Raw genomic sequence first — 27853 nt, 5'->3', positions numbered from 1 at the left:
TCATATAATAATGATGTTTTAATTGTACAGTTATGCAACATTTATTGTTGAAACTTGTTAATTCTTTAATTTCAACGTTTAGCAGGATCAGTTTCGTGCAGCCCAGTGTCCTTTGGAATTATTGCCACATTGGATGATGTTGCACCTCACGATTTACGTCCAATGCCAACGCTAAGTGCTAACGCAGAAAGAAGTGTACCCAATATGTAATGAGGGGGAAAGTAAGGGTGTGATGTGTGTGTATCACTGCAACTCTCATGCAGGAGACGCTTGCGTCCTAACCTGCAATCAAATTGCATTTTTATTAACCCTAACCATGACCCTAATAAAGTGTTTTTGTTACCTTAACCTAGTGTTTCAGTTGCCTAACTAATCATATGTCAATCATACTGTATTTGCCTTAACCACAATCTTTCCCAAACCATAACCATCCCGTAGTTGCAATGTGTAGATACCGCAAAAAGCAAGCATTAAAAGAAAACATTTAATGTTAATCCGGGGTTTTGCAGAATTATTCAATATTTATGTTCTTTTCTGGTGATACACACATCGAGACATTGGAGCCGACCTGGGTTTATTCTGTGTCATCTGTCTCAAAGGGGTGTACATTGTTACCTCTAATTCATGTGCAACTCCAATGTACAGATGGGTGACAATTTACTGCAAAAGAAAAACCTGAGTAAATGAGTGGATACGCATAACAAATGGGGGGTATCCCAACACCTTATTAAAACACCTTGTTTATTTATCTATTAGTTATATTGATATATGAATACATCTTCCAGCATGACACCCTTGTTGCCTCCCCTACCTGGTCTTTATTCTTTTCTATAATTTTCTTTCCTGTTGGTATATTGAAAATATATATTATCATGTCATCCTTTTAAGACCCATTGGCCATATAACACACACAGCCCATTATTTGCCTGCTGCTGTTGGATTCATACATCATGGTGTAAGCAAATAAATAAGCCGTGCTCAGGAAAGCTGGGGGCGGGGGTGGGTGTGGAAGTTTGTTGATTATGTCCAGCAGCTTGTAGTTTGGGTGCCTCTGCAAGCCTCTGTGGGTTTATGTGTATATGCTCATGTGAGGGTGTGTTTGTGTGTGTAGGTGTTAGAAAGATAAGCCATCTCAGGGAGGAGGAAAGGACCAGGCAACCAGAGTGTGTTTGTGTCTCCAGTTTTAATAACTTCAGCTGCTCGGGCTCCGGTCTCTGTCTGTTGGGGGAGGAATGGGGATATGTTAGCAACTCTGCTATTTAAATTTGCGGGGTCCGTTGCCTAATGATATTGATACACACCATGAGGCAAGCCCATGTGGTGATTAAAAAATATATATATTTGGATGTTAGCACGCACTCAGTTTTCACACCTCTGGATTCCAAACCACAGAATTGTAGTGAACCAAATCTAAACGTGAATTAGTTTTGTTTTTTTCGTGGCTGCCCCTGCTGATGATAGACTGAAAAAGGGGAGAATGAATGCAGGATCTTAATGCTGCATGCACCCGGGTGGCCCATGTGTAAGCACATGGTTTGCCAGTGGCACATGTTGCATAAAAAGTCAATGTTACCTCTATTGGATGAAAGAAAAAGAGGAATTTCCTGAGCAAGTCAATCTTCGACCGATCTAAACAGGAAGCAGACTGTCTAACGTTACTGTCTGTGGTTGAAAATCATGGATGATGGAAGTTGAAAATACAGAAAATACTTTGGAGAAAGAACAACAATGGCGAAAATTAAGACCAGGGATTTTGTTTGGAGGTGGAACTGTTACTGAAAGATATGTTAGCCTACCTAACCGATAAGACTGATGTGCATCGTTGGTTCCAAAGGTCTCCGTTTCTGCCCGTCAAACTTAAAAGGGGTCAGCAGTGTTTCCAAATGTTCCGTTTTAGGGGCTCGGAAACGCCGGAGTAGTGTGGATGCAAGGCCTAAATGTAGCGATGTACTCTTCCTCTTTCATGTTGTTTTCCTTCATTTTGCCGCCACACTCTTCCCAATTTCATTAGCTGTTGTTTGATCAGTTAAGTGAAGTCTGATAGCAAAGTGTGAAACACATGCTGGGTTTATATCCTGGGGAGAAGGGGAGGACACTCTGGAGCAGGTTTTGAAGGTGTGTTCATTGTGAAGTTAAAGAGCAAAACCAATGCTGGGGTTAAATCCAGGGGACCAACCTCATGTGAGTAAGCCTCCTCAGCTGACACCCCCACCCACTCAGTAACTGTGTGTACAGGGTGTGTATGTTAACATGTTCTGTAAGTATTCTAGGAATCCTTCACCTCACTTACTTCAACAGCCATCACGTGCCACCCATTAATTCTGTCAATACAACCCGCTTCTCTCACACACTCTTCCACTTATACTGCAGATCACGCTACCATTGAGTAAAAAAATAACCAGTCAACTACTATATAAACATGATAGTTTGCTAAAACGTTGCTTTTCACAGTATCTTTCAGCTCATTGTTGTGGTTGTATGGCCCATATCTGCTAAAACTTAATTTATTTGGTTCACTCCTACCGCTCTTATCAACCTCATTTTCGATTGGCAGTAACCCAACGAGTTACTAACTATCATCGCATTTTGATTCAAGAGTTGCACTTACGTAAAATCACCTTTGTGCCCAAGTAGGACCCCATCCCACGTAGTAAGAAGGCTGCGTACACTGGACTTCACTTTTTCTTTTTGTGTAGGTTGTAAATGTTATTGTATAATACATGTTTACTTTTTATCCAAACAATATGATTGTATTTATAATGTGTATTATTTGCTAGTGTCTGGGCCCCTTTACACAAGCTTTAAATAGCTTACCAGGGTGTCCCTTTTCACATATCTGCATTATGCTTATGATTGTACTTGTCTTTTAACTTTTGTGAATAAATTGAACCTTAACCTTAACTGTAGTTTTGCTGATGTGTGCTAAGCTAACAGAATGATAGATCCTCAAATCTTCAGATCACAACAATCCATCAAATATTTGCTCTGAACAAAAATGGCAAGCTGCTGCATGTTTGTTCAAATTCATACACAAAATCTTTTAGATGGTTTCACTTGATGCTTACTGTAGCACTTAAAATATTTGTTTGAATGAGCTACCTATTATTTACAGTACTTGAGTCATTTAAAAAGTAATTAAATTGAACTGCTACGGTTTTAACAAAAATATCTCTGTGCTCTTTTTCTGCCCCATAGCGCGATTAGCAGAAAAGTAGGCTAATCCAAAACGTGACTATAGCAGCAAGACTAATGTATTGTAAGCAGAGGAATGCAATGCATTTTAGGAATGCATTTTTTTTCCGATCCAAATCTGAATGGCTTAGCAGTGAGGACTGGCATCTTTACAGCAGCAGTTGCTCGTAGCTTTCCTTTATCATCATGTCCATTGTGTAGCGGTGTGTCACTTGTATGTATGTATGTATGTATGTATGTATGTACAGTATGTATGTATGTATGTGTTATTTGTTTCTGTATTTATTGTTTGTTTATTTTATATTATTGTTTTTATGAATAAACCTTCAACCAAGACAAATTCCTAGTAAGTGCTACTTGCCTGGAAATAAATCTCTTTCTGATTCTGATTTGTGTCCATGATGAACTTTTGCCACTTTTCTTCTAATGTTTGAGGTCTCATTTAATGTTGGCACACATCATCAACCTGTCTCATTCAGCTATCATGTATATGGCTAAAGTTAAGGTCTGAAGGGGTGAATGCAGAGTTTTGACCACATGTGATTTAGAACCAGTGGTTGCTTTATCTAAAGCCCATGCCGCGCCCCGCTCCAGGCCGTTGTGCCGCCTCTGTGGTCTGCGGAGAAAAAGTAATTACTACAGGGCCTAAAGCCACCAGCTCTGGCCTTAGGACCTCTGCTGCCACATCCTGTAAGCAGTTCTAAAAGATCTCAGGACCAGTACACTGTCTTTCTCCTTCTCTCGTCCAATTAAAACCACCGCCCTCTCAACGTAAATCACCACTTGGTTATTTAGCAGGTGTCTTTTCAGATTCAGCACGTCTTTATCTACCACTTTCCTTCTCCCGTCACTCATATTTTTCTCTACTTTTCAACGTCTTCGTCATCTCCCCCAGCCTCTTCTAGTGTTCGAGTGTTGCCAGAGCGCGGCCAGCGTCTTTGAGGGAAACCTCCGCTCTTCAGTAATCACCACTTAAAGGGAATTCCTTCTCCAGCAGCAGGCCTGCAGCTCTGCATCTTTGAACATTTGATGGTTTGATGGCTATAATTTGCCTAAAATAACACCCATAAAGTCATGAAGCTGTAAATGCCTAAATACCTAATGTATGAAGATGAAACACGATACAGCCTTTGATTTAGTAGCTTTCAAGAACGTCGTGGTTACTTACTTTCTATGGAATGTGTTTTGAGGTGTTGTTACAGATATATCTTTATTATACATACGCAATCTATTTAAAGCGCTTGAAGTTGCAACTCTTATTCATGCAGGCTGTTGATTGATCTCTAAAATACAATGTAAACAGGCACTTTTGAGCCATAAAGCTAAGCTATAATCGTCTAATAATAGTCTAGTAATATTGCGGAATATTATACTTTCTTGGCCAATGCAAGAGGCTTTTATGAACATTACTTCACAAGCAACATAAAAGTGAGTAATAAGCAGCATTAAGCCTGTGCTATTATAACACGTCCGTAATACTTCATGCTGCTGTGCATTGTTCATTTTCCAGGCTCGGCCAATAGGAGGAGGCGGCATCTTTCAAAAGCAGGGGAAAGCCCTGAGCATGAGTAACAGACAGTGTCTCCACCTGAACTGCCTCTGGAGTCAGAAAGCCCTCCCTCCTCTCTTCTGTCTTGCCCTCCCTCCTGCCCTCAGTGTGTTTGAGCATGAGGAGAGTTAGTTAGAGCTTCATCCCAGTCTGACCTGAAAGGAGAGACAGGAAATATTGCAGTAGGAGCTCCAGCTGGGGAAAACAGCACTGTATATAGAAGTAATAAAGAAGCATATTTACCCACATTCTGCTGTAAATTTTTATTGGTATGTGACCTGCACCAGGTTGTGACTAATCACTGATTCCGAGGGAGGAAAGCCTACTCCGACAGGCCTCTTTCTGTGTTGTGTTGACACAACACAGCAGCTGTCACTAATCTCCATCATACCTGACCTCCCTCCATTGCTGGGTCACACTTTAGGGTCTTCAAATGACCACAAATAAGGAGCTAACAATCACAAGGCCCTGTAATTTCTAGCTTTACAATTGGCTGAAAGACTGCAGCTGAAACGTGGACACTCTTGCCTACTGACAGGTTAAGCCGCATCACATGACAGGATCCCATCTGTATCGGGCGATAGATACAAAAGGCAGGTGCCGTTGTCTATGTTTATAAAAAAAAATTTAAAGATTAAATGGACCTTGCACACCTTTCAATCCAGTCCACGACAAGAGCGACCTGTTTTGTACACGAACAGTATCGCGACCGCGACCTCCTGTCTTTTAATGGCCGAATAAACAAACCAGCAGACATAATAGCGTGGTGCTTTTGTCAAGGGAAAGGGCAGAGAGCTAGTTAAGGAAGGAGTCTGGCCCCACATGAAAAGGAACAGGGAGGAGGAGAGACGCCTGGGTGTTCCTCCAGCATTGTTCAGCCTTCTGCCTCTGAGGGACACCTGTCATTGGCTGGGCGGTTTACACAGGTGCCTTAACCCCGCCTGATTTGTTGGCCTTGAAAGGAGGCTTCAGTCAACAGGTACCGTGAAGGGAACAATAGTGACGATCCTGGAGAAGAGAGGGATACAGAGAGAGTGGGAGGAGGGTGGGATGGTGGAAAAAAGAGAAATGAATTCTGTAGAAAGCACCTGAGGGTTTGTGTGAGATGATCTGTTTTCCTTTAGCCGGCCCAGTCCCACTGTGTAGGGTGGAGGAAGGTGTATCTGTGCGTTCATGGTGTTCAACGATCTCTCTCTCTCTCTCTCTCTCTCTCTCTCTCTCTCTCTCTCTCTCTCTCTCTCTCTCTCTCCCTCTCTCTCTTCAAGAAACTTTTCCTCCAAGTGGCCTGTGCGAATTCAATCACCCATCTTCAGCCATCTCTGTTTCACCCTCTTCATAACCTTGGCTGTTTCCATGGTTACAGCTCTGTACCCGTGGCTCGGTTAGCTGGAAGGCTGCGCAAACTCGTGGTCTCTCATGGCACAGGCGCTTTGCCAAGAACCAGCCTTAATAATGTGATACTGTTACACCAGCACACCACACACCCTGACTTTGAAAGCCAATCGGCAAGGCTTGTTCCTACCACGTTGTTTGTGTTGACGTTTTCTATGCGTGTGTGTGTGTGTGTGTGTGTGTGTGTGTGTGTGGTCTTGCTGCCAGGGGGAATACCAAGTTCCCTCATCCTTAAAATTTGGTATGCGGCATGCAAATAATTTCTAAATAAAATCAAAAATAGGATTGCATGTGCACCTGTTCTCTGTTTTCACAACCCAGCCACAGGTGGAAACCTGTTACAGTGAGCAATGGTGGTTTAATAACCATCTCTATTTAAAGAGGCTGACCTTTCAAAGCCTGAGAATGTCTCTTGTTTCCTTTACTTCTTTTAACTGTGGCCATGGTGATAAGGGGACAATGTGTGTGTTTTGTGTTTATCCATGTGTGTATGTGCATGTGTGCTAACGTGTGTGTTAGAGAACGCTGTTATTTCCTTGTCCCTACCAAACACTGACCAAATACAGGTAATTGAATCACAGTGTGTCAACTTAGTGAGTGTGTGTGTGTGTGTGTGTGTGTGTGTGTGTGTGTTGACTTCCTTGTAAATGTGTTTACAGAGCACTTAGCAGGAAGCTTGAGCTTGCTTTGGAAGTTGTTTTCAGTTGTTGAAAAAATAAAAATAGTTGCATTTTTAAAAATAAATAACATAATGAAATTGTCTCTATATGATTTTAATTTAAACATGATAACCGAGGTGAATTTGGAAACAGAGAAATTTGACTGCAAAGAATCTGAGACTTAAAGCAAAGTGTTTGTTCCTCCTTAAATGGTCCAGATAAGTCCAGAAAGACATTATATGACAGTGGCTGGGGGATCAGCTCGCTCCTTTATCTGTGTTTTTTCTTCTCACAGGCTGGAATGTTAATGGTGGCTTTGTGATGGGTTCAGTTCTCCTGTGTGACTGACAGGCTGACTGGCAGCTCTCAAAGCCTCTTAATGGGAGAAGAGTTAGCTGAAAAACTTCAGTGTTTTAAAACAATTAGAGCTTTTATTTGGTATGAAGCCCCTCCAAGGCTTAATGAAAGTTCACGCGGTGCTTGTTCCATTAAATGGTTTATGTAATGTTTCTCGTTACAGGCTTGATACCATCTGGTTGTGTGGTGCAAGTAAACATGGTTACTGGCAAGCAAAATACATGCTAATTGAGCCTGAGGAGTGGCACATAACAGATATTAAAGAAAAAACAGAGATGCTTCTCAATGTAGGTGTACCTGAACATGGAACAATTTATCACACTGCCAGAACAACGTTGAATTGTTTTTTGGTTTATAAGCTATGAATCACATTTTGCAGAGCTTGTAGTGCCTCGTGCTCTCAGAACTCTGTTGCATGTGGAAAAAGTCCAGTAAGTATTCATGTATGCACCGTATCTTTGTAGGTAAAAGTGCAATAATGTCAGGCTTTAAAATCATCCTTGTCAGTTATTTTTTAATATCGAACAGATAAGAGTATGTTTTACAGCCATGACTGGAGGGCTGACGCTAACAGCTAAATAAGCAAAAGTTTTAGCCTCTCTGTGTTATTGTGGTATTCTAGGCCTGGAGGCGTCTTTTAGATATAAGCTGTGATCTGTCAGGGCTTGCTGATATGCAGCACTACAAAATGTCCGTGGAAACACTCCATTTTTGAACAAAAAAGATCCCAGGAGACTGTAGCCTTCCGCAAACCCTCTCTGCATATGATGGTAAAATGAAATGAGAGGTTAGCTTTATTGTGCTTAGTAAGCATTTTCCTCCTCATTGGTTCCAGTGCAGTGATATTCAATTATACAGCCTAAGGATGCACATACTATATATTGCAAGTTATGCTATAGGGCTACAATATCAAGACATCTTTAATGTTATGTGCATGAAGTGATGGTCCAAGTGTCTGAGGTAACAGCTGCTTTGGAATTTTGCCGTCTCATAGGCTACCTGTCCAAAGTGTTGAGGAACTATACCGAGCAGGCCTGTGACGGAGACTTCCTGTCTGCTCGCTGCCCACCCCGCACCACCATCACCGTCCAATCAGCTTTCTACGGGAGGAGAGGCGCCTCTGACCCTCAACAGTGCCCTCAGACCTACCAGGCACTCCTAAGTTCTTATAACGCTCAGGAGGATGACCGATACTGTTCTGTGTCCACCGCACTACAGGTAAATAACTTAATTCACACATTCCTGGTGGTGTTTTGTATCCCAAAAAATGATAATTTTGTCATTGTTTTGGTTACTTTTCTTCAATTTGCAAATAACTAGTAGCCTAAATTAAGTCTATACAGGTCTATACAGGTCTCTACATTCGTCGCTAGTGTTGCCCATGTGTCATAAACCTGGATCTTATCGCTTTTTTGGCTTTCCTCCATGTCAACTCTTCACACATATACACACCCTAACTTGTGGGCTGCGGGATCCTCCTGGGAGAAAGTGTCCTCTAAAATGGTCAAATTGGCCAAGGGTTCTATTGGAGGACCACTGATTATGTAATGCTTTGTGAGGACGTTTCCCGGCAAATTACACCCTCTAAAGAGGAAGCATGCTTGTTCCCATGACACAAAATGATTTCATAGGGTCTTTGCCCTAGCATTACTCCTAATTTGGGATGTGACTGAACTAGAAACTCCGCTTTGCAGCATCAATACAAACACACACAAACACATCCTGCTTTCATGCGGTTGTTTGGTTTATTCTTAGTCCCCCTGCCTTCTAGCCTCAAACACCCTCCGTTTCCATAATAGACAGGACAGCCATGAATGCACAGACACAGAGAGTGCATTGTGCTAAAGTGAGAGAATGACTGACTGCTGCGCCACCCACATTAGTACAACCCTGAAGAATCCCTTTGTACCACCTGTTCAAGACTTCTGGTTTGTTGGTAATACATGAATGTCTCCATATAAAAGGCTTATTTCAAGGGTATCCCGATCTAATGATTATTTTCACTATCTGTTAATCTAATGATTATTTTTTAATTGTTTAATATATGAGATGTCCATAAATAATAGCTATACAAGTTCCTGGAGCACATATGGCATTTGAAAATGTTTTTTTTCTTGTGTGTGTGCAAAAACCAAAGGTATTTGATTAACAACGATTTAAAAAAAGGTACAAAACAGCAAATCTTTACATTTGAGAAGCTGTAACTTGACAATATTTGGCATTTTTTTGCTTGATAGATGACGTCAATGATTAATTAATTAAAAAGCTGGTTGCAGATTGATTTTCTGTCAATCAGGTAATTAGTTAATTGACTAATTGTTTCACTAATCCAAGTAATCCTCCCATTTAAAATCTGGTATTAGCATCTGAAAATCTGGTAGCAGCATTCAGCATAGTGGTATTTTTAATAAATTCTCAGTGTGGATGGTGAAGTTTGTCTCTTTTCCATCATACTACAAGCATTTTGGTTATTTAATGACATGTGATACAATGACATGTGATACAGAGATCCATGTATTCATATTAAGACAATTACAAAGTCTGCCTATTATCACCTTAAGAATATATCAAGGGTTAAAGGACTTATGTCTGGAAAAACTTGTCCACGCTTTTGTCTATAGTAGACTTGACTACTGTAACGGTGTCTTTACAGGTCTCCCTAAAAAAATCAATCAGTCAGCTGCAGCTGATTCAGAACGCTGCTGCTCGAGTCCTCACTAAGACCAGTTCTGAAATCTTTACACTGGCTTCCTGTCCCTCAAAGAATTGATTTCAAAAATACTTTTGCTGGTTTATAAATCACTAAACGGTTTAGGGCCAAAATACATTTCTGATCTGCTGCTACACTATAAACCACCCAGACCTCTCAGGTCGTCAGGGACAGGTCTGCTTTCTGTCCCCAGAGTCAGAACTAAATGTTATGCTCCACATATCTGGAACAAACTCCCAGAAAACGGCATGTCCGACGCAACTCTCAGTTCTTTTAAATCAAAGCTGAAGATCTTTCTTTTTGATGCTGCCTTTCTTAAATAATTGTTAATTTCTTATACTGCACTGTAACTTTTATTCTTGTATTTTATCTGTTTTTAATTTTTTAATTGTTTTTAACTGCTCTTTAATGTTTTATGTAAAGCACTTTGAATTGCCCTGTTGCTGAAATGTGCTATACAAATAAAGCTGCCTTACCATTATTCTATATTTTTTTTATTGTCATAAACTCCTATGAAAAGGACCTGCATATGTATATGCTGTGTATTAGGGGGAGATACACAGATATCCCTTAGTTCTCCCTCTGCATTCCAGGATCTAGTGTAGCAAATTCTTCTCTTTTTATATTCAATTCGGGGAAGGCTCGGAACAGAATCCATGGAGTCATTCCCCCAGCGAGTGGGATTTCAGTACGGGACAAGGTATTGTGTTGGAATGTGCTCACCTGGGTTACAGCCGGCTAAAGATGATGAAACTAGAGAAGCAAAAGGAAACCAGGAAATGAGTGGAGTGGAACTTTCTCTTTACCTGCTCCTCTCCTCCATATTCCAATGGCCATAAGCAGCGTGTTTGAAGTGGTTTTATGTTTGCCTGCTGCTGATCTCACCATCGTTGGCTTATTGTTCTCCCTCTAAACCTGTCTTTGGTCTTCCCCCGCTCTCTGTCACTCTTTCCTTCTTTAGAAAATGCTGGACGAGTGCCAAGACAGAAGGAGCTGTCAAGTCCTTGTCAACAGCCGTGTGTTTGGGACGGACCAGTGTCCTGGCAGCAGTAAATACCTCATTGTCTGGTACAAATGCAGACCTAGTAAGTCCCTCATCGCCTCGTATCTTGACAGTGACACACATTTCTGTCCCTTTTATGTGCTCGGACTGTCTGTGCTCTTTTCTCACACACCACATCTAGTCAAAAATACACCAGGGGTGGGGTCACATCATTTGCACTTGACACAAACGGAATGACAACATTAACAGTCAAAGAAAATCCATGTCGACATTCTGGTTTAATTGTGTACAGTTGAAGTTTTAGAGAGCATTGTTGAAATGATCAACCCTAGGTCTCATATATATTAATAATAGAGCTAAAATAATTGTTGCTTTGTAGTGTACATCTTATCTTTTTTTATTTTTTATTTTTATGTATTTGGGCATTTTGGTCTTTAATTGATAGGACAGTTGTAGACAGGAAATGGGAGAGAGAGAGAGGGAGATAGAGAGAGAGAGGGGGGAGGGAGACATGCAGCAAAGGACCGCAGTTCAGAATCGAACCCTAGGCCTCTGCAGTAAGGACTGAGCCTTGGTACATGAGGCGCGTGCTCTACCAGGTGAGCTACCAGGGCGCCCCGTACATCCTTCTTTTAGCCAATGACCATCACATGAACGGTCTATTTCCTCTGATATTGTTCATTTCCATCTAATGTACAGTGTACACTCACCTAAAGGATTATTAGGAACACCTGTTAAATTTCTCGTTAATGCAATTATCTAATCAACCAATCACATGGCAGCTGCTTCAATGCATTTAGGGGTGTGGTCCAGGTCTAGACAATCTCCTGAACTCCAAACTGAATGTCAGAATGGGAAAGAAAGGTGATCTAAGCAACTTTGAGTGTGGCATGGTTGTTGGTGCCAGACGGGCTGGTTTGAGTATTTCATAATCTGTTCAGTTACTGGGATTTTCACGCACGACCATTTCTAGGGTTTACAAAGAATGGTCTGAAAAAGGAAAAACATCCAGTATGCGGCAGTCCTGTGGGTGAAAATGCCTTGTTGATGCTAGAAGTCAGAGGAGAATGGGCCGAGTGATTCAAGCTGATAGAAGATCAACTTTGACTCAAATAACCGCTCGTTACAACCGAGGTAAGCAGCAAAGCATTTGTGAAGCCACAACACGCACAACCTTGAGGCGGATGGGCTACAACAGCAGAAGAACCCACCGGGTACCACTCATCTCCACTAAAAATAGGAAAATTAGGCTACAATTTGCACGAGCTCACCAAAATTGGACAGTTGAAGACTGGAAAAATGTTGCCCGGTCTGATGAGTCTTGATTTCTGTTGAGACATTCAGATGGTAGAGTCAGAATTTGGTGTAAACAGAATGAGAACATGGATCCGTCATGCCTTGTTACCACTGGGCAGGCTGGTGGTGTTGTAATGGTGTGGGGGATCCCTTTCGCCTTCAGAACTGCCTTAATTCTTTGTGTCATTGCTTCAACAAGGTGCTGGAAGCATTCTTTAGAAATGTCAGATCTCGGCAGACCTCCGCTGCTTCGCTCCTCCATGCACTGGCGCCACAAAGGGAAATCAAACACCATTTATCTAAATACACTGCCCACACAAAGATGACACAGAGCTGGTTTAAAATTGGCAAAGTATACATTTAAGTTTCACAGTATCTATGTGAGTCTGCCATCTTCCCTGCTTAATTTAAAAGCAGCAGCAGCTCTTTTTTTCCCTCTCCTTCCCTCTCTCTGTGAGTCAGGAAGCTAAGAGTATCACTCCAGAGGGGAGCCACAACAGTTCAGTAATCCCACCTAGATTCTAGTCTCCATTCATGGCTCAGTGCTGTGCTGAGCCGAGCTGCACTGAGCTGTGCAGCAGTTCACACTAGAGTGACCAGAAGTGGGCATTAATTCGCTGATCCCCTTTTTTCTCCATCGGACCCCGGGGCCAATCAACAGCTCTTTGTTCACTGTCACTTAACCAGTGACTTCTCAGGGGAAAATAGAAAGGCCGCATGTTGTGTTAGTGAGGTGTAACGGGAAGGTGTCACTGCTTCTGAAAGCAGAGGTGGATAGAGGATAGAGGAAGTGAAGGAGAAAGGGAGGGAGTGAGAGTGAACAAGAGTGAATCCGTCACCAAGAGATATAACAAACCACGTCCTGTCCCTTTTCTCTGCGTTCTTCCTCTCTCTTCTTTCTGCATTCCTGTTCCACTCCCCACATGGACATACAAGCGGCTGCTGTTGTGTTTTTATTTGCTGGCCAGTGGAGCTGCTCTGGCTGTCACAGGTCACTGTGGCTGGATGTGTGTGAGGAATGCCTCAGCATGGCTCTACATGTCCACTGAGAGCAACTCTACCTCTGTTTCTGCCTGTTTACACAGAATAAAGCCTTTTGTCTGTCCTATGTGTTCTGTGCTTACTAAAAGCTACTCTACAGAGGTTTGATTAAATAAAAATAGAAAAGATGGATGGAATAGAATAATAGAAGAAAAGAAATGTCATTATGATAACCAACAGATAACTTAGTGTCGACAAGGCAAGACATGAAGTTAACTGAATGATTGTGATATTTTTAGTGTTTTTATTTTGTTTATTATAGTGTTTTAGGGATCAAATTGCATAGAAAGCTAATATTTTATTCATACATGTAAATGGAATATTCATAAATTCAGCTTTATTTATTCCATTTTTCATCATTTTCCATTTTTGTTATATTCTAGTTATTCCAGATTTATGAGCCCTCAAATCACAACCTATTTCATTAATTCAAACAATAAGTTACTTTGTTTTTTTCGTTTAAATTTAAAACAATATCTTTGGGAAGAAACTTGTCTTTTGGTTTTGCTTTTTTATTATTTGTAACACATCTGTATCCTCTCTCTCCCTCTCCAGACGAGTACAAGAGTAAGGTGGTCTGTGAGGAAGAGAGGATGAGGCTGAGCTGCAAACGGGGTATGCAGATTGCTGTTTACTCCGCCATGTTTGGTCGAACTCAACAGGGCACCCTGGAGTGTCCCCTGCACCACAGACGGGCCCCGTCAGTAGGTGAGGCCCCTTCTAACTCTTAACACTGTGGGTAGTAAGATAGTTTAGTGCCAAAGGACGCAGGCGCTGGACGCATTTAGCTAACTGAAGGAGCTAAGTGGCAGAATTAACTATAATTAGTTAGCTTGCTAGATTAAGATGCTATAAAGATTAAAAGAGGTAATGTACAATATGGTCGACTTATCTGACCTGACATTTGATCGTTATGATATGATCATAACGATGAAAACTGGGAAGATTTTAAATTATTACATTTGACAAAAATAATACACACATACCTCTAATGATGGCAATATGCCAATAGCGTCAGGCTAAATGAATAAATAGCTGTCAGGCTCTGAAACATATTTTTCCATGTATGTTACATATAAATAAAACAAAGTCAAGTTTAACATATCACTCGGGCTTCTAAAACTTTCATTTTGATGAAATTATTATCATTATTATTATGATATGGCTTTTGATGCTACAGTGACAGCCTGTTTGCATAGTTGGTTGCCATTGATTGTATGGTGCACAAATGTTTTCAAGCAAAAGTTTTACACATTACTAAAGTCTTTACTAGCAAAATAATATCTTAAGTTTGATTGGTGCAAATTGATTTAGTAAATCCTTAGTTTGCTATTAGTTAGCTAGTAGGGAGCTAGTAGTCTCGCTTTGCCAGACCCTCCTCCAAAGCACGCTGAAGGAGGGTCTTGCTACTCCGCATAGCATTCGGGATGGGAGGAAAACATGCTCTGGTTTAGTGGCATTTCTTTAAACCAATCAGACTCGCCATGGGCGGCGCTAAACTCCGCACAGAGCCGCTGCAAAATAGTTGTGCGAAAGAAAATTCAGATTGGACAGATAGTCTAGCTAGCTGTCTCAGTTTACCATGCAGATAGCTGAGGAGCAGTCAACAATAGTCCTCATTAATCCACCGAATTTAAAATTCCAACACAAAGAAAGCGGAAGGAAACGGAAAATACATGCATCTGGCGGAATTTCCTGCTGCACCGGAGCTATCCCGGAAGTGGAACGTCAAGGATATAGACTAGGTAGCTAGTAGTTACTATGCAAACTTACTAGATACTAAGTAGTAGACCAAGCTCACTTAGCTTAACTATTAGCTAGCATTTACTAAGGATTTAGTAAGGACTTAAACACACAAACTAAGTAATGGATTAATGAATAGCTAGTGTAGCCCGATCCTGGTTCCTGGTGCTGCAAGATACTGTATTCCTTTCAGGTCACATGGTGCTGTTTTGTAGTGACCTTGCCTTAAGAGCGTGGGCAAGGGGTGATAATCATATTAACATCAATACTGTTTGACATTTATATCATTTGTTCTATTCATTGTATCAGTTTGGGGTCAGTGTGAGGTCAGGAGAGGAATGAGATTTCTTACATGAAGACACAAGCTGGGAATGCAAATCGAGTCTGCTTGCGTTTGCATGATGTTAAAATGAGTCTCCTTGTCCTGCTAATGTTCTTATACATATTAATGATTTGGGAGAGTGGAACTTCAGGTCACTCTGGGCTTTGATTTGTTTCTTTTTGCCAAGATTTGTCTGAGCAAAAAGCATACCAGGTGTCATTATGCATCCAGCAGATGGGGAAAATGAAACATTTTTATTGATCAGTTTTACGCGTCAGGACTCGAGCACCTCTGAACCACAAAGAGAACTACCAATGCTCCCAGACTTATAACTCCTGTTAAATCTCCCTATTCATTTTCTTTGACTTGGGTGATATTGCCTTGAGATGCTGTTGAGGTTTGGTAGATTGTATCATTTCCTTTATAGCTTATTTGCCCCAGAGGCTCTAGAGCAAACACTGGCCTGCCACACCCATCCTTGATACCAACTTTTTACACTGTTCCACTGCGATTACTCATAGATAATTCAACTTTAAGAAACATATCACCATTTAGCATTTCTCTATCTTGTTATTATGAAAGCATGCTTAGATATATAAAACCACCATTCAAGCTCAGGTAAACACACACACACACACACACACACACACACACACACACACACACACACACACACACACACACACACACACACACACACACACACATTGCCAGGGGAATTGGGGTGGAATGTAGATCAGGTGTCTCTGTCATCCAAAGTACAGAGTTTGGCCAGTAGAAAAGGGACTGTATTGAGTTCCCTCATAGTATATAGGTGTGTGTATGTGCATGTGTGAGTGCATGGGATATCCAGATGTACCCTCGCCCTTGTTTAGGGGAATGTTAATGACTCTAAGCTTGGATCCATGACAAGTATTAGTATAACCATAGCTACCGAGGCGGCCCTGGCCTCTTTGCTCGGCAGCTCATTTATTTCGCTTTAGCCTGCGCTGCCTGTGTTTTGTTAATGTATAGAAGGACATGTACACTGATGTTTGCGCTTGTAAATAAGTAGCCAGAGCAGGTGTAGGTTAACTGGTGTGTGTGTGTGTGGGGGTGTGGGTGTGTGTGTGTGTGTGTGTGTGTGTGTGCGTGTGTGCGTGCCTGCGTAGGCTAGAATCACACTGTATAAAGTTGTGAAGGAAGGCTAAATATAATATGTCTTGATTCACAATTCAAACAATGGAATACAAACATGCTCTGAAGAGTGTGTTTGTGTGTGTATGACAGAGGTGACAGGATGGGGTCGAAAGGCTGACACAGGCGTCAGTCACTGGGTAATCAGAGACAGATAAATAGAATGGCATTGTGTCTGTGTGTGTGTTATTTTATACTATATGAGCCAGTCCTCGGCCACATGCAGGTGGACCAGGAATGTGCGACAGGTGGGTGAGACAGGGCTGGACCTCATATCTGGTTTCAGACTCAGGATTAAATACAGTAGCTGAGTTTTCCCAGCATTGATGGAAAATGGACTCTACAGTTACAGTTGTACAAAAGCCCGATTAGAGCAGAGGAGGAGTTGTGTTTACTGTCAAATCTCATGTTAACCTTGTGTGTGTTGTTCCTGTGCATTTTTCTATCACATTGTATTACATGTACACACATGCGTATACACACTCACAACCACCCACAAACCCCTCCTCAGGCTGTTCCAGACAGTCTAGCGGTGCCCTGGTGGGATTCCCCCTGTCAGCTCTGTCTTTGATGTGGCTCCCATGTCACCAGGAGCAGGAAGTGAGGGTGTCTTGAGTGACAGCTCAGACACACACAATTTAAAATGCTTTTCTCCCCTCTTTTTGCCTCACATGTGTCTGTGTTTGTGGCTCTGTATGTCTGAATAATCTTGGGATTAGCAGTCACATTATGTGCAAGTTTGTTTTGCACCTATTTTGATTTTATGTCTCTTTTAAATGTGTGTTTGAATGTGCCAACAAGGTAGGTTATAGTAATCTCCTAAACCGCACTATCCTGGCAACCTCACCGCTGCCTTAGGTGTGAGATCAACGGCTGAACTCACACAGCTGGCTGCACCTGCCCAGGTGAACTAAGTCTAGATCCAGTTAGAAAGACATGACAGTGTACAGCAGCAGGGAATCACTTGTAGTTACTATTTAATTTCCCCTGCAAACATTTTCCTTACATCTTCTATTTCTGTTTCATCTTTAGACTAGGGTTGCCATTCAACACCAGTGACCTGACAAATACATAGATTATACAAATACAAGTAGATTTTTCTTTGTGGCTTGCTGGCGACATTATCTGAAAAGCAAGCATCTTTCTGCTGTCTGTTTACCACCATAGAGAGCTGTAGAGAGCTGTTATTTGTTGCTTGAAAAGTATAACAGACAAAAACAAGTGCATACTGAGGCATGTGCGCACAAAAGTAAGACCTCTTTGATCTCGTGTGTTCCTTGGTTTTGGGGTGGGAGTGGTGGAGTAGGACAGGTCTTGGCGGCGATGGAGAATCCTCAAAGCAAAAGGGGCCTGCTTCAGCCCTCTTCTCTCATCTGCCCTATTACCATCACACACACCTCTTGACATCTAAATAGCCCCCCATGCTTGGCATGTAGGGTCTCAGACTGCTTTTTTCTTTTTGAAGGCCACTGCGCTTTCACTTTTGAGTATGTGCTTCAGTTCAGACAAGGCCTACTACAGTTTAAAACTGTAAGCACGGGCTGGTTGGTGTCTCATATGATCACTGTAGCTTTTAAAAGCTGAGCATGCACAGCTGCAGGTCAAATTTATCTTGGCTTTTGGACGCCTGTTCCAGTTGTTAGAGTTCAAGCTGCTTCACTGTAACTCTATGTACATTTCTCTCTGGTTTTGATGCCTACAGAGCAGATACGTAGCAGGATGTCTGTGTTGTTTTGGACTAGATTAGAAAAAACACAGTTCTGTATGTTATTTAAACCTGTCCTATAGTCCAGCTATAGCAGTAGTTGACTGATTTCAGTCATTGAATCCTTGGTGGTGACTCTTTTTCCTTCTATAAAATTTTAAACTTCTATAAAATAACACCCCTGACATTTATATTTCGGCTGAAAACTTCAGTCTGCATGTTTTCCAGGATAACAGGTTCATGCAAGGTTTAGGGCAAAGGGTCGAATTCACTGGTTGTGGTGTTTGAATATATGAGGTAACATGCTGTCAGTGATAAAACACATGTGCATGGTTGACTGTTTTCGTACGTAAGTGCCTTTGACTCAAGAAATAACCAGCTATCAACTTACAAACACAGCTGAAGAGAACTCACTGCAGGTGTGTGCGTGTGTGTGCAAGCGTACAAGGGTGTTTGAGTGTGTTCCCCTGCACACTTTAAGACTGGAAATATACTGTGATACTTCATTTCACTGTGTTACAGTCAAATTAAATCCTGCCGAAGTGAATAGAACTTAAACAGTAAATGTGTGTGTGGGAGAGCGGTCTCAAATTCATTACTGGCATTCACAGAAAGCACTTTGCGTGTGCAGGACACTTTTCTATCATACAAAGGCTTAATCCCACAACATTAACTTAAGCCTCCCTATCAAATGATACGTATCTCAGGTGAGTCAGAGTAGAAGAAGAGATGAGTATGTTTTTGTCCACCCATTGTCTTGAAAATTCCAGGAAAGGTGTGCGTGGGTGGAAAACCTGGTGGATTGTTATGGAATGTCGCTGCGAGAATTTTCTGGGAAAGGTTGTATGTGTCTGTGTTTATGCATGTGTGGGTGGGTTTGTGTATCTGGATTTGTACATGCTCAGAGGTGTGTTTTGTATTGTATTGTTTGGTGTGTTTTCAGCATATACTGCACCCACAATACACTCCACATTAGTCTTCATATAAATGAAACTCAACAGCCACCACAACACACAGGAGCTACTATTTGATGATATTATTGTCACGCTGTTGCTTTGTTAAATTATGCCATCATGGTAAAATTCTGTGGAAGTGGGAAAACTCAACACAATCCAAGGCTGATGCTGGTTTTAAGTAAGCGGAAAGTAAGATGTACGACGGATGACTGACGTGACAAACGGAGCTGAGCAACAAAGCGGTGCTGCTGGTGCGGGGCAGCATATAACACACATCTCAAAATCATGCAAGACAGAAGATGTTAGCCGAAGGTTTCTCAATCTAGAAGTGTTCTGCTTCAGCAGGTGTCAGAAGCTGTGGGTGATCATCCATGGGTCATTTAAAGAAACGTTACACCTTTGCATTTTCTCGTTGTTGTTGTTGTTCTCTGTAACTGTTTCCCGCTGTGATCAGTGATGAGTGCGAATAAGGGTGTGTGTGTGTGTGTTTCCCTCAGTCACTGCTTCTCTTGACTCTGGACCTTCTCTTCTGAACCATAGGCCTGTCCTTGTTGGGCGTGTGGAGGCTAGAGGGTGGGTGCACAGGCTCGGAGGTGGTTTAGGGTAAAGGTTAGAGGTATCGTGCGTGTGCGTGTGCGTGTGCGTGTGTGTGCGTGTGCGTGCGTGTGTGTGTGTGCGCATGTGTGCTTGTCTGTCTGTGTGCTTGTCTGTCTGTATTAAAGCCGCTAATGAGAGCCAGAGGAGGTCAGACCCTGAGGAATGCTCTTTTAAACTGCATAGTGTGTGTGTGAGTGCACATATGAGCACAGAGAGGCAGTGGACAAAGAATAAATGTGTATGTGTGTGTCTCCATCCTCTTGTCTTGCCCCCCTCCCTCTCAGCGGGCCCCCTGCTCAACTAATCACCCAGTCAGGGAATCAAAGCTGCAGCTAATGGGGGCCTGTCAGTCAGTGGACTCCCTCATCATAGAGGAAAGTTCTCAGCGTGGCACACAAGCTCAAACGAGCCCTCTGGGGAAGGAAAAGAGAGAGGGAGAGCAAATTAAAGCACATCAGGCAGATCAGGAGGTCATTGTGCTGCAGCATCTGCACACAGGCACTGTTATAGATACAGATACAGATACACACACACAGATCTACACACAGCCGAATAACATTTGGAGTGGAAGTCATTGAGAAGGATAAATAAAACTTTTGTTAGTAAGTCTCTAACTTTTAATTTTGGCAAATCTAGCATGGAATCAATGGAGCCTCTGGTTGTCTCTGTCTGAATGTTCATTTCTGTTGATTTGAAATACTCCATCCATCCATCTTCGTCCGCTTATCCGGTCGCGGGGGTAGCAGCTCCAGCAGGGGACCCCAAACTTCCCTTTCCCGAGCCACATTAACCAGCTCCGACTGGGGGATCCCGAGGCGTTCCCAGGCCAGGTTGGAGATATAATCCCTCCACCTAGTCCTGGGTCTTCCCCGAGGCCTCCTCCCAGCTGGACGTGCCTGGAACACCTCCCTAGGGAGGCGCCCAGGGGGCATCCTTACCAGATACCCGAACCACCTCAACTGGCTCCTTTCGACGCGAAGGAGCAGCGGCTCTACTCCGAGCTCCTCACGGATGACTGAGCTTCTCACCCTATCTCTAAGGGAGACGCCAGCCACCCTCCTGAGGAAACCCATTTCGGCCGCTTGTACCCTGGATCTTGTTCTTTCGGTCATGACTTAGCCTTCATGACCAGGAACGAAAACTGACTGGTAGATTGAGAGCTTTGCCTTCTGGCTCAGCTCTCTTTTCGTCACAACGGTGCGATAAATTGAATGTAATACCGCACCCGCTGTGCCGATTCTCCGACCAATCTCCCGCTCCATTGTCCCCTCACTCGCGAACAAGACCCCAAGGTACTTGAACTCCTTCACTTGGGGTAAGGACTCATTCCCTACCTGGAGAAGGCACTCCATCGGTTTCCTGCTGAGAACCATGGCCTCCGATTTAGAGGTGCTGATCCTCATCCCAGCCGCTTCACACTTGGCTGCGAACCGATCCAGTGAGTGTTGGAGGTCATAGGCCGATGATGCCATCAGGACCACATCATCCACAAAAAGCAGCGATGAGATCCCCAGCTCACCAAACTGCAACCCCTCTCCACCCCGACTACGCCTCGATATCCTGTCCATAAATATTACAAACAGGATTGGTGACAAAGCGCAGCCCTGGCGGAGGCCAACCCTCACCTGAAACGAGTCCGACTTACTGCCGAGAACCCGGACACAGCTCTCGCTTTGGTCGTACAGAGATTGGATGGCCCTGAGAAGGGACCCCCTCACCCCATACTCCCGCAGCACCTCCCACAGTATCTCCCGGGGGACCCGGTCATACGCCTTCTCCAGATCCACAAAGCACATGTAGACCGGTTGGGCATACTCCCAGGCTCCCTCCAGGATCCTTGCAAGAGTAAAGATCTGGTCCGTTGTTCCACGACCAGGACGGAATCCGCATTGTTCCTCTTCAACCTGAGGTTCGACCCTCTGGTCCCCCTTTTTGAAAAGGGGAACCACCACCCCGGTCTGCCACTCCTTAGGCACCGTCCCCGACTTCCACGCAATGTTGAAGAGGCGTGTCAACCAAGACAACCCCTCCACACCCAGAGCTTTAAGTATTTCTGGACGGAACTCATCAATCCCTGGGGCTTTGCCACTGTGGAGTTGTTTAACTACCTCAGCAACTTCCACCAGGGAAATTGACGACAATCCCCCATCATCCTCCAGCTCTGCCTCTACCATAGAGGGCGTATTAGTCGGATTTAGGAGTTCCTCAAAGTGCTCCTTCCACCGCCCTATTACCTCCTCAGTTGAGGTCAACAGTGTCCCATCCTTACTGTACACAGCTTGGATGGTTCCCCGCTTCCCCCTCCTGAGGTGGCGAACGGTTTTCCAGAAGCACCTTGGTGCCGACCGAAAGTCCTTCTCCATGTCTTCTCCGAACTTTTCCCACACCCGCTGCTTTGCCTCTTTCACGGCAGAAGCTGCAGCCCTTTGGGCCCTTCGGTACCTTGCAACTGCCTCCAGAGTCCTCTGGGATAACATATCCCGGAAAGACTCCTTCAGTCGGACGGCTTCCCTGACCACCGGTGTCCACCACGGTGTTCGTGGGTTACCGCCCCTTGAGGCACCTAAGACCCTAAGACCACAGCTCCCCGCCGCAGCTTCAGCAATGGAAACTTTGAACATTGTCCACTCGGGTTCAATGCCCCCAGCCTCCACAGGGATGCACGAAAAGCTCCGCCGGAGGTGTGAGTTGAAAGTCTGTTGGACAGGGGCCTCCTCCAGACGTTCCCAATTCACCCGCACTACCCGTTTGGGTTTACCAGGTCTGTCCAGAGTCTTCCCCCACCCTCTGACCCAACTCACCACCAGATGGTGATCAGTTGACAGCTCTGCCCCTCTCTTCACCCGAGTGTCCAAAACATACGGCCTCAGATCAGATGAAACGATTATAAAATCGATCATTGACCTTTGGCCTAGGGTGCTCTGGTACCAAGTACACTTATGAGCATCCCTATGTTCGAACATGGTGTTCGTTATAGACAATCCATGACTAGCACAGAAGTCCAACAACAAACAACCACTCTGGTTTAGATCAGGGAGGCCGTTCCTCCCAATCACGCCTCTCCATGTGTCTCCATCATTGCCCACGTGCGCGTTGAAGTCCCCCAGCAGAACTATGGAGTCCCCCACTGGAGCCCCATACAGGACTCCATTCAAGGTCTCCAAGAAGGCCGAATACTCCGAACTCTTGTTTGGTGCATACGCACAAACAACAGTCAGAGTTTCCCCCCCCACAACCCGCAGGCGTAGGGAGGCGACCCTCTCGTCCACCGGGGTAAACTCCAACGTAGCGGCGCTCAGCCGGGTACTTGTGAGTATCCCCACACCCGCCCGGCGCCTCACACCCTGGGCAACTCCGGAGAAGAAAAGAGTCCAACCCCTATCCAGGAGTATGGTTCCAGAACCGAGACTGTGCGTAGAGGTAAGCCCCAACAGATCCAACTGGTAGCGCTCCACCTCCCGCACAAGTTCCGGCTCCTTCCCCCACAGAGAGGTGACGTTCCACGTCCCCAGAGCCAGCGTCTGCTGCCCGGGTCTGGTCCGTCGAGGCCCCTGACCTTCACTGCCACCCATATGGCAGCGCACCCGACCCCAGCGGTTCCTCCCACAGGTGGTGGGCCCATGGGTTGGAGAGAGAGGTGCCACGTAGCTTTTTCGGGCTGTGCCCGGCCGGGCTCCATGGCAAACCCGGCCACCAGGCGCTCACTGACGGGCCCTCCATCTGGGCCTGGCTCCAGACGGGGGCCCCGGGCTTCCTCCGGGCAGGGTCACATCATCTCTACCTCGTTTTTTCATAGGGTTTTTGAACCATTCTTTGTCTGGCCCCTCACCTGAGACCACTTTGCCTTGGGAGACCCTACCAGGAGCACAAAGCTCCAGACAACACAGCCCTCAGGTTCATAGGGACACACAAACCTCTCCACCACGATAAGGTGATGGTTCCCGGAGAGATTTGAAATACTGTTGTACCTCAATTAAAGCTGCAATGATTAGTTGTAGCCAAAAAATTAACCGCAAACTATTTTAATAATGAATTATTCATTTTAGTAATTTATTAAGCAAAAGTGCCAAATATTTGCTCCATCTTGTCAAATGTAAGTATTTGATCCTTTTCTTTGTCATATATGATAGTAAACTGAATATATCGGTCTACACCTTTTAGAATGAAAAGCATATAGCCACCGAAAACTCAAGTGCTGCTTAATCATATTGTTTTTCTTGCTGCCTGCCACCCTATAGATTTTAGAAAGACTTTGGCAGTTAAGTCATTTTATTTACTTTGTTTGTATTTCTTCATTTTATCAGACTTGAGTAAACATTCATTCTAATCATACTGATATTAACCACATTTGTGTTAAACATATTTTGACACTGGTTTATATCATATTCCTTTATGGTGGAAACTGTTGCAGGCACGTTCCAAACATGTTTCTACTGCACTAAACAAGCAGGAAGAGAGGCGGGTCTGTATGTGGAGAGGTGTACCAAAATAACAGCTGCATTCAGTTCTTTGGAGACACACTCCTCTGAGACAAGCAGTGTGGCATAAACAAGTATATTTCAAGGCAACAGGAAATTAGGTTCTCCCAAAAGCCATCATAGTGCCAGAAGTATCTTGGAAGTTTCCTGAAATCACTGTGAATCAGTGAACGCAAACATGTTGTATTTAAAGTGACAGTGAGAACTGTCTACCCTTTGAGGTGTCTAATCAGTTATCCAGTTACACTTACTGGTTCCCACAGGCTTCCCGTCTCAATTCATCTTGGTTGGGAATTCCAGTGTCTGCTCCTGCTGGGGAGTGTTCGGTTGCCCTTTCGAACCACGTCCAAGTGGACAGACGTTGATTCAGGTTCCCATTCATTTTTTCTACTCGTAAACTTTGATCTGGTTTTGCTTCAAACACAGTCATTACCAGGAAATAAAGCGTGGCCCTTGATCATGGTTGTTGTAATCCAATAAGACAGGACGGCACAGTTATGGACCATTCAATGTTGACACTCTGCATGACCACTGGATTTCCCTCTTTAACTTCCTGACTGGGACATTTGCCCTTTGACCCGTGCCATAATTCATTGTGGCCTGTTGACATGTGAGCCAAGCCTTAACCAGCCTGTTCTCCCTACCTGTCTGATCTCTCTGTCTCTCTTTGGGGCCCACCGGGGCAGACAGTGCGAGAGCCCAGTGTCCACTTTCAAAGGCTCATCTCCTTGTGTTGTTTTTTAGGGGTGAGATGGACCGTGGGCGCCTGTGGAAGGCATCCGTGTGGAACCCCGGCCCATCCACATTCCCACAAGCCTCAGCGGGAGGTTCTTCCAACTTAATTAGCGTTCCTCACACCTCAGTTTGGGGTGTCACTGAAGTTTGCGTGGTGGAACATAAAATACTGATTCAACTACAGGTAGTTAGCTAGTTAGTTAGCAAGTTTGGTTAACAGAATTTGCAATGTTTATCAATGAGTTTGCAGCCACAGGTTTTGTCTCTTTATAAACACTTTTATTAGATTGAACTACTAATTTTTTGACTCTGGAATGTTTTATCTCCAGACCCCTCTGCCAGTGTAGTTGAAGTCAAAATGTTGAGTAAATAAATAAATTGAAAACATAATTAAGCATCTTATTTTCTAGAAAATTAATTGTGATTATTATTTTGGCTAAAATCATGCAGCCCAACAATCCACTGCTTTCCAAACAGATTATGTACCGTGGTCTGTCTCTGGCTGTCTTTAAGACGGAGCTGAAAGGAATGGTTGATTGATCGATTTTATGTCACCAGAAAATCCATTAAAATATTTTGTTTGAAAGTACCACAACATTGCTGGTTCCAGCTTCTCAAATGTTAAGATGTGCTGCTTTGATATGACATGCTATGATATAAACTGAATATCTTTGGGTTTGGCACTGTAGGTTGAAAACTAGTCACTTTTCACTATTTTCGGATATTTTCTAGAACAAACAATGAATTGATTAATCAAGAGAATAATAAGCAGGTGAACGGATAATTACTATTATCGTTCGTTGTTGTAGCCCTATTTTAAAACATGGGCTTGTAAACCTGGTTTTCTGAGCTCTAAATAGTGAACTTAAACATTTGCGAACACAGCATGGCGGCTTATCGTTTCCTGTAGTCCTGTTATTAATGTGAGAAATAAAGGAAGTGAGAGTGGAAAAAGGAAAGAGAAGAGCCTCATCTGTCTCGCCATGAGAGCTGCAGAACAGAGGGTCTGGAGGAGCTGGCGGCTGCTTAGGGATGATGTATGAATGTATGTTCTCCATACACACACACACGTTGGATCAGGTATCCTTTTAGACAGTGTGAGGCCCCAGTATGGTTTCTGTGTGTGTGTGTGTGTGTGTGTGTGTGTGTGTGTGTGTGTGTGTGTGTGTGTGTGTGTGTCCATCTCTGTTGTAGCTGACAGACTCATGTAGTTCTTTTGTGCCTGAAGTGCTACTTGTCCATCAAACACTCTCATATGTGCAATATATTCAGTATAATATAAGAATATAAAGTTATGTAGAGTTTGTTTCTGGTAATGCATCATATATGGATAAGAGATTTTCTAATGTGTGTTGATTATCTAATAAGATAAATGTAGTGACTCATTCATTTGAGGTTATAAGAACGAACAAAGATTTGATATGGTAGTTACATAGCTGGGTAGAGTTTACAAGCAGCCGTTGATTTATAGAGACATTTCTGCTAAGAGATTCTATTCTTTTCTCTTTTGGGGAAAACTTTATTGTCCATATTTATTACATTTCTTGTCTGTACTTTACAACTCAGAAAGACCATATTTACATTTTTGTATGTTAAGTTGACCTCCATAAAAGACTTTGGTAGAAGAACGTTTTTCAATTACAGTAACTGTAATGGCTGTTGGCTTAGAAAATAACTCAAATCATCGAAATTATTTGCCAATAATGTTTTTGATTGACTAATGGAAATTAGTTTTTTTTTCAATGAAATTAGTATTTTTATGGACCATCAAATAAAGCGTTATTAGAAAAGGTATAGAACCAGTAACAGTGACCCCTCTTTTGATTTATAATTAGCTACAGCTTTATCACTTTTCCTCAGTCTGGATGTCTAATAATTCAATACTTCCTCCCACCCCTCTCCATCTTTCTGTCAGACTGCCAGTCGTCTGTGGCTCTGCAGGTTTTGACCGCCCGCTGCCAGGGAAAGAAAAGCTGTCTGATTCGAGCCTCCACCAGAGACTTTGGAGACCCGTGTTACTCTGGCACCAGGAAGTACCTCAGTGTCATCTACACCTGTGGTGAGTCCCCATGCACCTTTTACTGAGGGCTTCATTTCCCTACCACCAGGGGGTGATGTTCACTGAGTAATCAGTTTGACTTAAAACTCTTTATGATGTTTTAGCTCTGTGTTTTAGAATTACAAGCTCTAAAATGGGATCCGTTATACTTCGAAAAGAATAATATGTATTTTCAAGGTATGATGATGATGCTATTGGGTGCACACTTATAAAGATATTTCTACCAGTTAACAATAAAAGGTAATATAGGACTGGTGCCACTAACTGTATTATGGTAGCCTCAGTGGAAATATTGTGTCCTGGCTACTATTATTTATATTTTGAAGTACTTTTCTATTTACTTTTAAATTAAATTTAAGGATTTCATTAAAGGGACAGAGTGTCATAATTACATTTTAGAATATAATGCTTTCTGAAAGAATGCAGGGTTTGTTTTTTTGGCAATTGAACCAGTTTCTTTAGTTAGACTGAGCTCAAACATGAAGTTCAAAGCCTCTAAACTTATTTTCCATGTTCAAGTCACACATCCAAAATTGAGTTAAGAAAAACAACGTTGGCGTAGTATCTTCTGTTTTGACTTTTCGTCTGCGGATGAGGGAGAATGATGGTCTTCCTTTTTATCTGTTCCCCACCCCTGGGCTAATCCGGACCTGTCAAGGCTGTAATTCATTAACCACACACTTGACACACACACGCACACGCACACGGACACGCATAAACACACACACACACACACACACACACACACACACACACACACACACACACACATACACACACACGCTATCCAGACGCCTCTAGCACCAGGAATTGATCAATCAGCACCATGACCTGGATCCTTTACACCACAATCAGTGGCATGTAGACCCAGATCCAGAGCAGG

General features: G+C 43.2%; 1 protein-coding gene across 1 annotated transcript in view; it reads left to right on the top strand.

Annotated features, from left to right (window-relative positions):
- Window positions 1-27853, top strand: part of LOC116066081 (protein eva-1 homolog A) — an 82163-nt gene that overhangs the window by 13206 nt on the left and 41104 nt on the right. Inside the window, exons 2-5 of the mRNA XM_031321866.2 lie at window positions 8144-8367; window positions 10821-10944; window positions 13755-13907; window positions 26827-26970. Coding sequence (XP_031177726.1) covers window positions 8144-8367; window positions 10821-10944; window positions 13755-13907; window positions 26827-26970 — 645 coding nt within the window. The remainder of the gene's footprint in view (window positions 1-8143; window positions 8368-10820; window positions 10945-13754; window positions 13908-26826; window positions 26971-27853) is intronic.

Source organism: Sander lucioperca, chromosome 19 (genome assembly GCF_008315115.2).
Source record: "Sander lucioperca isolate FBNREF2018 chromosome 19, SLUC_FBN_1.2, whole genome shotgun sequence".
Taxonomy (NCBI): Eukaryota; Metazoa; Chordata; class Actinopteri; order Perciformes; family Percidae; genus Sander; species Sander lucioperca.
The sequence above is the reverse complement of the archived record's forward strand: the minus strand, read 5'-3'. Positions and strand labels throughout refer to the sequence as shown.